This window comes from Musa acuminata, chromosome BXJ2-8, assembly GCF_036884655.1.
Source record: "Musa acuminata AAA Group cultivar baxijiao chromosome BXJ2-8, Cavendish_Baxijiao_AAA, whole genome shotgun sequence".
NCBI lineage: Eukaryota > Viridiplantae > Streptophyta > Magnoliopsida > Zingiberales > Musaceae > Musa > Musa acuminata.
This window is the reverse complement of record NC_088345.1, coordinates 4,424,460-4,439,252: the sequence shown is the minus strand read 5'-3', so window position 1 is coordinate 4,439,252 and position 14,793 is coordinate 4,424,460. Positions and strand designations below refer to the sequence as shown.

General features: G+C 39.2%; 3 protein-coding genes across 11 annotated transcripts; all 3 read left to right on the top strand.

Annotated features, from left to right (window-relative positions):
• The first annotated feature begins 1,239 nt into the window (after positions 1 to 1,239).
• LOC135582152 (uncharacterized) lies at positions 1,240 to 3,531 on the top strand. The gene is made up of 6 exons (XM_065120040.1): positions 1,240 to 1,574; positions 2,217 to 2,280; positions 2,374 to 2,436; positions 2,934 to 2,978; positions 3,058 to 3,114; positions 3,202 to 3,531. The coding sequence occupies exons 1-6, from the start codon at positions 1,339 to 1,341 to the stop codon at positions 3,292 to 3,294; spliced, it is 558 nt and encodes a 185-aa protein (XP_064976112.1). The 5' UTR covers positions 1,240 to 1,338; the 3' UTR covers positions 3,295 to 3,531.
• Positions 3,532 to 4,316: 785 nt separating this feature from the next.
• LOC135618797 (uncharacterized) lies at positions 4,317 to 8,089 on the top strand. 9 transcript variants are annotated; one of them, XM_065120037.1, is made up of 9 exons: positions 4,318 to 4,616; positions 4,742 to 4,808; positions 4,891 to 4,930; positions 5,157 to 5,289; positions 5,589 to 5,660; positions 6,567 to 6,647; positions 7,307 to 7,368; positions 7,461 to 7,565; positions 7,745 to 8,089. In XM_065120037.1, the coding sequence occupies exons 1-8, from the start codon at positions 4,371 to 4,373 to the stop codon at positions 7,525 to 7,527; spliced, it is 768 nt and encodes a 255-aa protein (XP_064976109.1). In that variant the 5' UTR covers positions 4,318 to 4,370; the 3' UTR covers positions 7,528 to 7,565; positions 7,745 to 8,089. The 9 variants fall into 9 exon arrangements, 6 of the variants coding, with proteins under 6 accessions (XP_064976110.1, XP_064976109.1, XP_064976106.1 ...); XM_065120034.1 differs by lacking the exon at positions 7,745 to 8,089 and adding an exon at positions 7,676 to 7,743; XM_065120035.1 differs by lacking the exon at positions 7,745 to 8,089 and adding an exon at positions 7,655 to 7,743.
• A 1,010-nt stretch (positions 8,090 to 9,099) lies between these two features.
• On the top strand, positions 9,100 to 14,527 carry LOC135618796 (importin subunit alpha-1b-like). The gene is made up of 10 exons (XM_065120032.1): positions 9,100 to 9,419; positions 9,562 to 9,658; positions 9,794 to 9,885; positions 9,989 to 10,120; positions 10,230 to 10,415; positions 10,508 to 10,671; positions 10,746 to 10,824; positions 13,092 to 13,220; positions 13,397 to 13,524; positions 13,631 to 14,527. The coding sequence occupies exons 1-10, from the start codon at positions 9,207 to 9,209 to the stop codon at positions 14,004 to 14,006; spliced, it is 1,596 nt and encodes a 531-aa protein (XP_064976104.1). The 5' UTR covers positions 9,100 to 9,206; the 3' UTR covers positions 14,007 to 14,527.
• Positions 14,528 to 14,793: the final 266 nt, after the last annotated feature.

The following is a 14,793-nucleotide window of genomic DNA, read 5'->3' as shown; positions in this document are numbered from 1 at the left end:
GCAAGCATATGTATCAATCATCTAATTTAGGTCACGAGATTGATTTTTATTTCTATTAAATTGGGAGCCTCACCAGTTTGAATTGGGAGTACTTCCATCACTTGGCCAATCCATCACAACCCCCATGATAGCATCACATAGGCATACATCACATACATGACGTTACACATCATGGCCGCCATTGTCCCCACCAATCCCACCGCTTTCGGGGCCTCGCCTTCCCAGTCCATGTCTAGAAGCCCGAGGCTGAGGCCTAGAAAGCCCAAATCGAACCACAGCACCAGCGCCACCGGCGCTCGGCGCCGACCGACGGCTGGGCTCTGCCTCTAGCACAACGCACCTTGTCGTCTGCGAGCAGTTTGCGAGCTCGTATAGCTCGATCACCGGCAGCACGGCCTTCGTGAGCTGGAGGACCTCCCCCACGCCTCCCTTCCCAGGGTGGTCCACGAGCCAGCGACGAGGCCCATGGCCACGAGGACGCGACCGGCGCCTTCCTCGGCCGGCCTCCAAGTTGCGTGGAATGAGGTGGTGTAGTAGTGGCGTCTTCGTGCCTCCAAGTTGCGTGGATATAGCTAAGATTCTTGTGCAAGTAAGGTCGAGCTTGTAGTGCGTGGACATAGTTATTACCAAAATGATGAGACTGTGGTCTCCAAGTTGCTTGCTTTGCATGGTTTTGTAATTATGATGTTGATATTGTTGGTGCAGATTCCAAAAGCTTATTTTCCTTTCATATTTTCTTAATAACTATTTATTTTTTGATAATCAACAGTATAGGGGAATTAATTTCATGCATTCCTTTTTTTTTCCCCCTGTATTTCTGATTTGGCTACATTCAACTGATGAATGTTAAAGTCTTCAAGGAATAAATTCCATCATTTTTTTCATAATTTTGGATATGATAATCAAGCTTCTAAATTTTGTGGCCCGACTGAGGTGGGCTGTTTATTGCGTGAGAAGGCCCACTGTTAAGAGAGCACCCATAAATTAGTAAATATTGCTTATGGTATAATTAATAATTATATATGGTCAAATAGAGAGAAAATAGTTATAAAGGTCAAAGAGGTTTAATTTCAAGAATATATTAAATCCTAATAATCTTAATATTCATGTACACAAAAAATAAAAGAAAAAAGAGAAAAAAAATAAAGAAAAGAGGAATATTCTTATCTTGAGCTTATCACATGCATTGCACGTGTGTTAGGGTTGGTGTAGAAGTCGGTCATTGAAGGGGAGAAAAGAGAGAGAGACAGAGAGAGAGAGGAATCATAAGAGTGAATAAGGGTGATTGCGGAGGCGTGGGTTGGGATCAACGGGTGAAGCTTTCGACCTTCGCCGGCCATGGTGTCTTCCTCCTCCTCATCGTCGTCCTCCGATTCTTCTCACTCCTCCTCCTCTTCCGTCTCCGATTCCTCCTCCTCTTCTCGGCGACGAGATCGCCGCCGCCGCCACCGACGCTCTGGTGATCGAGGCGATCTCAAGGTTCGCAAGGATCACCGGACGCGAGGCAAGCGCAGGCGCAAGAGCAGGCACGGATCTCCCAGCCACTCCGCGTCTTCCTACAGCGGTGATTACAGGCGCGTAGCTTCCTTTATTTTTCTCTTCGCTTCTCGTCGATTTAGGGTTAGGGTTTTGGTCAGGTCGCGCGTCCTCAAATTTCTCAGTCTGTTGGATTAATTCTCGGTGATTGGAAATTCCTGTATGTAAAGATTTCATTTTTCCTTGTTGATCTAGACGTGCAGATGCATCAAATCCAGAATACTCCCTTTGAGATTAAGAGGGAGACTGGAAAAATTCTTTGATCAAACTGGAAACTGCATAGTTCGAATTCTAGGGTTTGTCGTTTTTAGGCATTTTGATCAGTGGTGTGATGTCTCAACTACAATTGTGAATTCCATATTTGATACAAGCTAAAACATGTCAAAATCTTCCTTGGCTAAGAAATCACATATGAGTCCTGTGCAACATCTCTCTGAGTTGCTTATTCTTCTGTATTCTCCTTGGCTTGGAGACCATGACCTGATGTTTAGGGTGCCCAACAGATGTGTGATGGAGGTAAATAGGTTATACCATGAACCATTCATATGGAAACTTCTCAATGAATGTCAATGCTGGAAATCTTAAATCGGTTCATCATCATTCTGCAATTATTTCTCTTTTTTCCTTATTTCAAGCATGTCATTAAGCTAATATGTCTTAATGGCCATTGTTGTTTTTAGTGATGAAAGCTATTCCGACAGTGAGGGCCGTCGTAAGAAGCACAAGCATGAGAAATCCAAGAAGGTGAGTTGTACCCTACTGTTTGAATCCATGTTATCAGCATACTAAAATAAATTTAGTGTCATAACTTGGACTGTTTATATATTTCTTCTTTAGTCCAAGGATAAAGAGCGAAGTAAAAAACATAGACACAAGCATCAAAAACAGAAGCATAAGGAGGTAAGCTATTATGTTCTTTCCTGTGTCTGTTTGCTTTGCATGTCTTCTGTTTGGTTGACAAGGATGTAATTCTTTCAAATTTTGGAAAGTTTTATATAGTTAAAGGCTTGTAGATTACTAGATTACTAGTTGTGGATGTCTAATGAAGTGCAACAACGAGGAAAGAACCTAATTTATCTAAAGTCAGACTAGGGCAGATTGCTTATGAGGGTGGGCACAGGGCACCATTATAGTTGGTTCAACTAGTCATTGTCTCGATAATTCCTGTGCTTTTCTTTATTTTCTTAGTTTTTACTCGGAAGCATCTGTTCTTGAGCAGCAATAGAACTTTTCAGGTTTTAATACTTTTATAAAGTCCTTAATATATTTGCTGCCTATTTCTGGTTGGCTCTTTGACATGGGAGCTGGGGTCTGTAAACGGGTAATGGTCTTTGGATTGGCTTGCTGGATGTCATGTTTGCTTGGTGAATTTTTTTGGCTATGGGAGCTGCATACAGAAGCAGCAAACTGAGCGTTGCAGCAGCCCTGTGCAACTATCAAAGGTATTTTTAGATGCACTATAGAATTCTTCGAGCTTCATCGAGTTTTTGACTTACCCTTGCCTGTCTCCATCTGGTTCAGTTCCTTGGTCGTGACAAAGAGGATGGTGTCCGACGCAGTGCTATTTCTGGTAAAAAGGTGAGAATCCTTCTTTTTTTTGTTTTGTTTTGCTGAAGTCGTTTAAGAATGTCTCGGTCGATTGATTGGCTTCTATTTATCATTCAGATTCTCTTGAAGCTTGACAAATCAAAGGAAGACAAGATGGCAGAGAACAACCGCAACGAGTTGCTTAAGTTTCTGAATGCTAGCTATGATTGATCACACTGGGATGATGGCATGCAGCCAAGCAGAACTAGATCAGAACTCATCAAACCAAAAAGTTGGGTCATCTGGTATTTACCGAAATCTTTTCCAGAAAGATTTTAGTTTTTGTCCAGTTTATTAGGGTGAAAAGATTAATGAGTGTGATTGACTTGGTGAATTTGTTGGTGTCGCACAATTCTTCTTTGCATTTGCTACGTCAATCATTTCAAATTTGGATGGGGTTGCTTTTCATCCTGTGGTCTGTCTTGTTGAGTTCCATGCAATGCATGGGTTTAGCTCTTCCGGTAGCGCGATACGATCTCAGGCATTCGGCGCGGGATTTGGTTGCGCAGCAAACAACGGTATACTATTGCTTGAAAGAGTTACTGGATATTTGGTTGGTTTCTGCCAGAGATGTAAACAGGTTTTGACATGCAACCTCGATTTAGCTTCCATGATTAGGGTCTGAGTGGTGAAATGTAAGGGGTTTGCACACACACGCATACACATATATATATTGTTGGACACTATCCTTGCTTCTTAGATGAGGTTAAATTACAGAAACAGGTATTTGAGTATTATTAGCATAAAAAAATCATTTATCATGGCTAGAAGCAAAGGAAGGCAAAGGGAAGCGAGGAGAATTGGAAAGGAAATAAGGAAATGATAATTAATAAATGATCATAATAATAATATAATAATGATAATTAATAAGTATGATGAAATATCTTAAAATATAATAATAATTATAATATCTCATTTATTGATTGTTATTGGAAATCCTTTACTTCATTCATACGGTTACATTAAAAAATAATAAAATAAAATTTTATTAAATATAACCCCTCATTATTTCATACTTCCTCTCTCTCCTTTTCGTTAACGTTGCAAATCTACCTATTTAAAGATTAATCATTTTTCATATTATTCTTTTTTTTCACATTCGACAAAGAAAGTTTAATTAAAAATTAAAAAAAATAAATTTTAATTTATTGAGCCCTTCATATTCAATTATTTTTATTTATCTTTAAATGGAATAGGAATTTTAAAGGAGCCTTGAGAGGCGGAAAAAGGTTCGAGTCTGATGTCCTATGCTTTCTTCTACGTTATCCGTTGCTGCCCTCTCTTCCTTCCGCCATGGAACCGAAGCTTCCGCCATCAATCCCCTACCTTTCCAAAACCCGCGCCATAGGGCGTTCTTCCCGTCCCTCCCGCTTCCCCGCCGGATCTTCCTGCCGACGGCTTCCGCCTCCATCTGGGACGCCTTGACGGGTGGCGGCGGCGCTGCGCGCGATGCCTCCCTCGCCGTCCGCCGCGGCATGCTGCTCTTCAGGCAGGTACGCGGCGTCGTCGTCGATCTCCACCCCCCCCCCCCCCCCCCCCCTCCCCCCCTCTCGTGAGTCCTGCTTCCTCTCCTCTTTGGGCTTATTGCTGATTCTTGGAGCACATTGGAGCTGGGCAGGGGGACGTCAGTGGATCTTTGGCCGAGTTCGATCGAGCCGTTGAGTTGGACCCGCGGCAGAAGGCATGTACGTTCATAGACTTCTCATCTTTCTTATTCTTCCCTCCTCTTTGTCTTCCTTCTTTTTTGATGTGAAGATTCTCCTTCAGATCTTTGGCAGCGTGGATTGTCTCTCTATTACCTGAATAGGTATTGTCTCTTTGTCCCGAATTGACTCTTTTTCATGCCAACAAACAAATATTTGCCCCAACGCGAAATAGTTCTAAGAAAGACTAATGCTTAATGTGGAAAACCGCTTGCAACCAGTATATTGGTTGGTATTTGGTAACTGGGGTCTTCGAAAATATTAGGACTTCTTTGTTCACAAGTGTGTGGACACATTGGCAGGTTTGACCTTTTCTTTTTCCTTTGGTAGGTTTGAGGAAGGCGCAGAGCAATTCAGGTTGGATGTTGCGAAGAATCCAAATGACACTGAAGAATCTATATGGTGCTTTCTTTGTGAAGCTCAGCTTTACGGGGTGGAGGATGCTAGGAGTAGGTTCTTAGAGGCAAGTTTGTAGGAATTCTTTGTTCAGGGTTTCATGGAATCTTAGTAATTCTTGAGCTTGGAAGAAAAAAAAAAAGGAATTTTAAAGGACTGAGAAGCAAAAAGAAGAAAAAGGCTTCAGTACATTGAGTAAGGTTATTAGCAAGGGAAGCAGTAAACAAGCAACTTTTGCAACAAAAAATCATCTATTCTAAATCTACCATGTGTGATAATTTTGCAGTTGCTAAGTTTAGTTTGTTTTGAAAGCAGCAAATACTGTTGAGTTAGATATAGATTTGATTTGTGCAAATACTTCTGCAGGTAGGTCAAGATTCACGGCCTGTCATGCGTGAAGCCTATAGTATGTTTAAAGATGGTGGGGACCCTAAGAAGGTCTGGTCTAGCTTTGCTTAAATATTTCATGGGGCTATATTGCTTAAATATTCCTTCTTTGAAAGCTGGAAAAGAAGTTTTCTAGCTCATATAATGTAGTTGTTGATTAGTCTCATCTACTTTTATGATCCGTCACTTTTAATTTGTGCTACTGGAAAAATGACTGAACTGGATCCAGTTTGAACTTTCTTCTTTTTCCTTTTGGACAAATAACTAAAACGAGCTTTTTATTGTTGATGTCAAACACTCTTTTCTTCCACAAGAAAAAGGAAAAACAGGACAAGAAATGATGCACTGCTAGAAACCACACAAGAAACAAGATGGTCTTTAAGGTTTTTGGATTTATCATGTTCATTGGGTGATGGAGACAGTAGGCTTTGCTGAAGCACATCTAAATTCAGTGAATTATGTGACTTGAATATATGGTCGCTGTCCTATATGCTCTCATCGCCACCAAGAATATTCTGAAGTACAAATTTCATGTCCCATCTTAAAGTGGAAAGAGTAAACACAAGGCTTTGTTTCATGTGAATTTCAAGTGATAGATGGTAAGAAGGAATTAAATTAATGAATAAATATGCCATAAAAATAAGAGTCAGATCAATAAGCATAAAAGGGAAGCAAGAATGCCTATCTTGCACTCATAAATGGAAGAAGAAACATATCAACCTCGTCCTTGGCTATATGTCATGTAATCAAGTAGATGCTTAGATGAATTTTGTTTTGTTTTCCATTGCTATATTTCATTTATTTCTGGAAATGATTGAACATGCATTACCTACAGATCCAGGCTACTATAGCTAGATTCTGAATTACTTATCAGCTTTGATATAGTCGTGCATCGATATAAATAATCAAATTCATGTTCCTATAATGACACTAGTTATCCCCTCTTTTTTCTTCCAGCTAGTTGAAATCTTTGCCAACGGTCGAGCAGATGAATATTTCTATGCTTCTCTATATGCTGGTCTTTATTATGAATCTCAGGTCTGTAATTGTGAAGCATTTCTCTTGCAAAGTACTTTTGTTCCACAAATAGGTTGCTTATATAATTAGCGTTACCATATCAAAGAAACCAGTAGTCCTGCAAAACCATAACATAATGTTCTTTCCCCAATTTTATGGTCTATTAACTGCCTACAAGGATATGAGGATTCATCTTAGAGAAACCATGTCATTTTATAAAATCATTTTCTTTTTTAAAAAGAAGATTGATTTCAAACATCTGACTATGGTCAAATAATATCCACGATGCATGATATTTAGAGCTAAGATCTAGAAATGTAATAATGTTATCATTGGAAGCCTTTTCTTTTTAGCACTTTTGGGAACCCATGGACCTCGACAATTAGATAGTATTACAAGATAAGATCTTGGACAAGAATGATCGATATTATAACTTGGATACAATCAGCTCTAGGTTGGTATGTCATTCAACCAGACAACTGATATTGTATAAAATGTCTACAATTATAATAACTGATAGAACCTCAGCATAAACTTCGTTAAATGTATCCAAGAACTTAAATGTGACCGCAAATATTGAGTTGGTGGAGGAACTAATGTGCAAGGTGTTTATATCAGTGCTTAGTCTTCTATGCTACAGCATAGACTTGTGTTGTGGACTTATGTTTTTGCATATATAGAATGATATGGATGCGGCAAAGCTTCAAATTGTTGCAGCATGCCAGTGCCCATATGGATCAAGGTTCATAATGATTCCAGATTAGTTCATATTACATGCATATATATTTTTGGTTATCATTCACTAATATGGCTATCTGATTCATCTTGCCTCAGATCGGATGACTATATGGCAGCCCTCGCTAAGGTTCACTGCCTTTGCCGAGACTGGAGCATCAGCTGAGAGATTCCTCTTCTAATCTTCTTTGACATCATTATGAGGTGGTATTCATCTACTGAAACTATATTCGATTCATGTTTTGCTGTTGAAATGCATGCAGCAACACCATCAAACCATGTTGTTTTTATAGCTCAATGGAGGATGCTTGCAGATTACATCCATCTCTGTATAGATACAGTAGTACGATCAAATGTTCAACTCCATGTTTGATTCTGCTCAGTGGAGGATGCATGCAGTAATACACACCCTGCGGCGGAACGCCCAACGGTGGCTGCCGGGAAGCGTATTTTAGATCGATGACGGGCTGAATCTTTGCAGACGACTTCAAATATACGATGCGACGCAGCATCGTAAGTGGCAGAATAGTTTTTCTATCACGGAATTTATTTTTGCATAGGAAAGATATCAAAGTTAAGCAGGAAATGCTATGCATGGAAGCTACATGGAAAGTTATACTTTCCCACAATACTAGTCTTGGCTATTCTTCTAGTGTATATACAATGGTAAAATTTAAAGGACAAATACTTCCTTTTTTTCCCTATAAAGCCAAAGAATATAAATCAAACTGTAGTGGGGCAAAAACAAAAACATAAAAAAGAAGCTTTGATAGTTGTTAGACAATTTCTTGTCATAATAAAAAAAAACAATGATAGTGAATTTAGCTACTTGGCATATGTTTTCAATATCTAATTAATTTTATTAATCATTTAGTTGGATGGTATAATAATTATTTGATGTGACCCTAAATTTTACAAGTTTTATAGATGTTCTATGTGAGTAAACCATTATCGATTGATTCTATAAGAAAATTTGCATGCATATTATTTATAATTGAATAATATTATATATATATATATACATATATATTATATCAAATACGGTGATGGCGTTTGGATTTGGATGTGAGCAAACATGGCGTTTGGTTCAACTAGGCCGGGTTAGGTAAAACCTAAACCGGGTTCGAGCCATCTGAAACAAGCTTACTCGTCCAACTCATCATACCTTCCCCAAGCGAGGCAGGCAGAAGTTACGGGCATGATCGACTGTGCTATCGAACCGCTCTCCATCCAACGGTCTCCGTCATGCCACGAACAGAGAGTGGCATTCTCGTGATCAAGAGTAACTCCAGGTGCCTTTCTTGTATGTAAATTCAAACGTATCGTCAGTACGCACGTCATTCTAACGGTGCGTTACTACTCGGAACTCTCGTAATAACGATACCACGGTAAACATGGCAAAAGGGACCCACGTCTCGTCCACTCGTAAAGCGCCACATTGACCGGTTCGCTTTTACTTAACCTCCTGCTCGTGGTATGCTGCGCCACCTCTACGCCCGTGTCCGATTCGAAGGGTCTCCCGAAAGACACTCTTGGTGCTCACCCAGCTGCATGTTACCACGAATTTAGTGGAGCCCGCGGCGCATGCCTTCGGTCGAGAAGTGGGTGTCGATCTCCAGCGTCGTCCTAGTTTGAAATTTTATTTCGAATCTAGGGTTTCCTCGTCCTCCCTTTGAACGGACCCACACCTACTTTGAGTCTATAAAATGATCTCCTCTTCCTCGAATTTTCCTCTCTAATTATTCCTTTCGGGCTCCGCTAGGATTTGGGGTTCGCCTTCTCCCCGTCTCCTAGGGTTTGCTCGATCTCTCGCTTTGCGGAAGGCGTGCGCGGCGGAGAAGGAGGATGTCGCTGAGGCCGAGCGAGAGGGCGGAGGTCCGCCGGAACAAGTACAAGGTGGCCGTCGATGCGGAGGAGGGGCGGCGGCGGAGGGAGGACAACATGGTAGAGATCCGCAAGAACCGGCGGGAGGAGAGCCTGCAGAAGAAGCGGCGGGAAGGGATGCAGGCGCTGTCCCTTCCCCAGACGACGACCCACACCTCCACCATAGAGAAAAAGGTGATTTCCGCCCCGAGTTTTCGATTTCTATGGGGTTTTAGGGTTTTCGTCCGGATCGATATGATTACTGGTACGAAGGTTAAGGTCTCGGGTTCGGAGCTCACGATTTCCTCACATTGCTCTTTGGTCTGGTGATTTGCAGTTGGAAAGTCTTCCCGCGATGGTGGCGGGTGTTTATTCTGATGATAGCACTCTGCAGTTAGAAGCCACCACGCAGTTCCGTAAATTGCTCTCGATAGGTATTATTTTGATCAGGAAATTTGTAATGTTTAGCTGTTCCACCTCTTATAATTTTCTTTTCATCCCAAATATTGTTATCCATTTTGAATTGTTTTACGTGTCAATTGTACTGATTAGTTGTTTTGTTTCACCAGAACGGAGCCCTCCGATCGAGGAGGTGATACAATCGGGCGTTGTTCCTCGATTTGTGGAGTTTCTGAAGAGGGAAGATTATCCTCAACTTCAGGTTGGTATTTCTTCTGCCAAAGCCAAATCGACTTGATGGTGATCTTTCTTGCTGCTATGCTTTAGTTTGTTCTTTCATTATTGTTTGTGGTGGCATGTGGCAGTTTGAAGCAGCTTGGGCACTCACCAATATTGCCTCTGGCACTTCTGAGAACACCAAGGTTGTGATAGATCATGGAGCAGTGCCCATTTTTGTTAAACTTCTCAGTTCCCCAAGTGATGATGTCCGCGAGCAGGTAAATGATGTTACTCATGGGGGCCTGTGTGTATGTGTTTGGTGCCTCTATTTCTATTGCTTTGTGTTCTGTGTTCGAAAAATTAGCTGATATATTGTATGATAATTAGGCGGTATGGGCTTTGGGAAATGTGGCTGGTGATTCCCCAAGATGCCGAGATCTTGTCCTTAGCAGTGGGGCATTATTCCCACTTCTGCAACAGCTGAACGAGCATGCCAAACTCTCCATGTTAAGGAATGCCACATGGACCTTGTCAAACTTTTGCAGAGGAAAGCCACAACCAGCCTTTGAGCAGGTTAATACTAAGTGCTGTGTTAGTGTACTGTTCATGTTCTCCCAATTCATTTCATGTTTGCGCTAAGCGTTATTTATTTTTATGGTGAGCAGGTCAAACCTGCTCTTCCAGCCCTGGAGCGGCTAATCCATTTAAATGATGAGGAAGTGCTCACAGATGCATGTTGGGCGCTGTCATATCTGTCTGATGGTACCAATGACAAAATACAAGCTGTACTTGAGGCTGGTGTTTGTCCACGTCTTGTGGAGCTTCTTCTGTATGTGTCTAGTAATTTTATTCTATAATTGTTATTTTTTGGTTTTTTATGTTTTAATGTTTTTTTTATGGCAGCCATCCTTCTCCTTCTGTACTTATTCCAGCGCTTCGAACTGTTGGTAATATCGTCACGGGAGATGATGTCCAGACACAGGTATGCTACATAGTCTTTTGAATTTTGTATGCTTTGCATTACTTGTTTTGTTGTATTGTTGTTGTCTTGGTAGTGAGATCTATCTTGCAACTTACTTTGATGAAAGTAGACACATTTAAGATTTCATTTGGTTGACACTCATATCTTGGTGATGCCAGTAGCTTGTGCATGTGGTACGAGATCTTTGTGAATGGCATCATACACGAGTAACTAATAAAATTATGATCTGCTAATTGGAAGTTACTTTACCTGCATGATTTTGAAATGCATAAACAAAGAAATCTTTTGTTGAGGTACATGTATCGTTGTTATTTCTTGCTATGTTCGAGAAGTGAATGTTTGGCACCTTGGAATTAAGATATGTTTAATATTCTCATGATGGACTCAATGTTTTGTGTGGGGTATGGGTAATATCAATTCGTTGTGTTCATCACTCAAATGATCTAATGCAAGCAATATATTTATAAACCGTGATAAGAAAAAATGACAATAGTTAGGACATTCCTATGGCCACATAATAGTTGGTGGCATGTCCAAGATCAAAGATGTCATGTTCTACATTGACATGTTTGATGTTAAGTTTGGTTGGGTTCTCTAATCTCTTTCATGTCACATGACACATTGTGTTGACAATAATTCTTATAGATGCATTCTGTAATTGTGTATTCAGTGTGGAGTCTGAATTTTGGATTTGAAACTCATCCTTATTATAATTGAAAACACATACCAGGAAATCAATGAAAATATATTTAAAATTAGAAATTCTACAAGTTGTTAACTAGTAATTAGTGTTACCCAAGTTGAAGATAGACTATAACTTTTTTATCTTTCAACTTTTGGAAATTTTGTTGCTGATTATGTCAATTCATTTCTCTCTTCTATTATGAAGAAAGCAGTATTTCAGTTGACTTATTAATTTGATCCATGACGCAATAATGACTTATTAACTTGATAGGCTTGAAACCAATGCCCGAAAACACTTAAGCCAAAATTAAGAATAGCAAGCTCATGTAGCTCTAGTCAATTCTCCTCCCACATCAGATGCGGGATTAAATTCGGATGTATCTTTCTGTTTTTTTTTAATTATTTTGGTGGTGTAGTGTCCGTAGTTGTTAGATTTTATAACCTGGGATGTCAAATTCCGTCATCATTGAGGTGCTCTTTTAAACTAATTTTTGAACATTGAATTTAACAATAGTGTTTTGTCATTAGATTGACAACAACAACAACAGCAAAGTCATAAGTCCCAACTATTTGGGATCAGCTACACGAGTCTTTTGCTATAGTTGAGATCTATAAAAAGTCATATGTTTAGTTAAGTTTAAAGTATTTAAATTTTTATTATAGTTTCTATTAAGATCATTTTAGGTTTTTTTTTTATTTCTTCTCGTACTACTAACATTAATCATTTTACCTCTTCTGATTGTTATATTCGGAGGTCTTCTAAGCATATGCTCATATCATCTAAAACGATTTTTTTTTTCATCTTATCCTTTATCAAACCGATAATTAAAAATTTTTTTTTCCCAATCATTGTATATGTTGTTTCTTACTTGTCAATAGATTGACATGAGAAAAATTAAAAGTAAACTATGAAGTGTCAAGCAGCCAAATGCTGAAATTTTGGTATTTTGATGAGTTATCATAGAAGAGTCGAGTTTTTTATAGTCTGAAATGTTGGAATAAGATTTTGTATCTGGATTGCAAAAAAGTGGGTGATGCCCTCCATGATTTAAGGTACTTACTACTAAGGATGAAGGTACAAGGAAAATATCACTTTTATAAAGTGAATTTTTGTTTTAAATTCAAGGATCTTAGGATTTTGTAAGGGATTAGAGATACACCAACCATAGTTTGCCTAGATTGCTTTCTACATGTGTATATGTAAGTTATAATTGATTCGACAGAATTTTTTGCACTTGGTTAAATGAGTGACTTATTTTCACTTTTATGTTGTTTCTTCTTAAGTTTCCTAAGAGATTGAAGAAGTCACTGTTAAAAAAAATTTCACAAATTGATTGAACTTTTGTCAATGAATGATTGAAATTAATTTATGCCAATTTACACTTGACAAGTATATGCATGCATATGATGATTTATTTTCCTCTATCTTATCATTATGTATTATATGTTTTATTTCATTTTGTGTATTCTGTATCTTTGCTCTTTGTATTTGAATATACTTCATGCTGTTCTTTGAGATGGTTGCACTATATCCCAATTTTCTCGTTACTTTCTAATGGTATAACTTGTGGTTTTCATTACAGTATGTTATCAACCACCAAGCACTTCCTTGTCTTCTGAACCTCTTGACTCACAATCATAAGAAAAGCATCAAGAAGGAAGCTTGCTGGACCATATCAAATATCACAGCTGGGAACAAGGAGCAAATTCAGGTATGTTTGATGAAATAGATAAAGCTTAAATTTATTTGGCATGTGCATTATTTCTTGGTATTTATAAATGGTATCAGAACAGTAATGCACAGTATTGCAAGTTTGATTCTCTCATTTCAACTTCCTTAAATGTTGTATCAGCATAATCCCATATATCTCAATTGAATTAAATGCAGGCTGTGATAGCTGCTGGTATTATTGCTCCACTAGTCCATCTTCTGCAGACTGCAGAATTTGATATCAAGAAAGAGGCAGCATGGGCTATCTCCAATGCAACTTCCGGTGGTACTCATGATCAGATAAAGTATGTGCATGATAGCTTTTCTGTTTGCTAATATTTTTGTTCGTTTTTAAAGTTTGTACATGGTTGATGTCCTCCTAGATTAATTGGTTTTTATCTGTTGAACCAGGTATCTAGTTGGCCAGGGTTGTATAAAGCCCCTGTGCGATCTCCTGGTTTGTCCAGACCCCAGGATCGTAACTGTTTGCTTGGAAGGGCTCGAAAATATCTTGAAGATTGGTGAAGCGGAGAAGAACTTGGGTGCTACTGGAGCCGTGAATTTGTATGCTCAGCTGATTGATGAAGCTGAGGGTTTGGAGAAGATCGAGAATCTTCAGAGCCATGATAACACCGAGATCTATGAGAAAGCTGTGAAGATTCTCGAGACATATTGGCTGGAGGAGGAAGACGATGCAATGCCTACGGGTGATGCTGCTCAAACTGGATTTCAGTTTGGAAACAGTGGCCAGAACACAGTTCCTTCTGGTGGATTCAACTTCAGCTGAGAATTGGTACGGTGACAATGCCAGGTGACATCCATAATACCGAAGGGCTGATGATCACCTTAAAAGATTTTATTGTGCTTAGAATTGCAGGTTCTTTCTCTGGAGACCAGAAGGTTGTCCTCTTCTGGCATGCTAGAAAACGGTTCCAGCCAGGAGAGTTGCGTCGCTGTCATTGTCGGTTCGGTTCGTGTTGGTCAGTCTGGTCTGGTGTTCATCGAGGTAAGGTGGTACTGATACAAAGGTTCAACAAAGGATGTCATGTCTGATGGCACATTTTGTTTCTGTGCCATTTGGATTGATGGTATGCAACGGGTTCATTAATTTGTAGGTAAGCAAAGGACATACTTGTGATGAGCCGCGGGTGTTAGCATGGATTTTTATATCGTCCGAGTGAGTTTGTTTATTGGTCAGAGTTTGCTTATTTGGAAGGTCTTTACCAATTGGGTATAGTGTAGTTTGTTTTGCAAGTCTTGAGATATTCCAAAAGTATTTGAGGAAAGGAAATACCTTAATTTGTGTCAGTTTATGTTGGTTGGTTGACATTTTTATCATACATATAACACTCAGTTTTCCACATAACACAGTCACTCTCAGTCTCATTTTCGTAACGTTAAAATTTAGGATTTAGGATTAAAGAAGCGATTGATGGTAATTTTATTTAGCCCATATGTCACTTCTTATATTTATAAAATAAATAAATAATCATTTTATATTTTATAATTTTTTTTATTTTTAAATTTAAATATCAAATCGTAGAGTCAACATTTCTAAAAACAAATATGAGATA

Coding starts and splice junctions, on each gene's coding strand:
- LOC135582152 (XM_065120040.1), top strand. CDS start 1,339: ATGGTGTCTTCCTCCTCCTCATCGTCGTCCTCCGATTCTTCTCACTCC. Junction 1,575..2,216: donor TCCTACAGCGGTGATTACAG/GCGCGTAGCTTC, acceptor TGTTGTTTTTAG/TGATGAAAGCTATTCCGACA. Junction 2,437..2,933: donor AAAAACAGAAGCATAAGGAG/GTAAGCTATTAT, acceptor AGCTGCATACAG/AAGCAGCAAACTGAGCGTTG.
- LOC135618797 (XM_065120037.1), top strand. CDS start 4,371: ATGCTTTCTTCTACGTTATCCGTTGCTGCCCTCTCTTCCTTCCGCCAT. Junction 4,809..4,890: donor GGACCCGCGGCAGAAGGCAT/GTACGTTCATAG, acceptor ATTCTCCTTCAG/ATCTTTGGCAGCGTGGATTG. Junction 6,648..7,306: donor GTCTTTATTATGAATCTCAG/GTCTGTAATTGT, acceptor TTGCATATATAG/AATGATATGGATGCGGCAAA.
- LOC135618796 (XM_065120032.1), top strand. CDS start 9,207: ATGTCGCTGAGGCCGAGCGAGAGGGCGGAGGTCCGCCGGAACAAGTAC. Junction 10,121..10,229: donor GTGATGATGTCCGCGAGCAG/GTAAATGATGTT, acceptor TATGATAATTAG/GCGGTATGGGCTTTGGGAAA. Junction 10,416..10,507: donor CACAACCAGCCTTTGAGCAG/GTTAATACTAAG, acceptor TATGGTGAGCAG/GTCAAACCTGCTCTTCCAGC.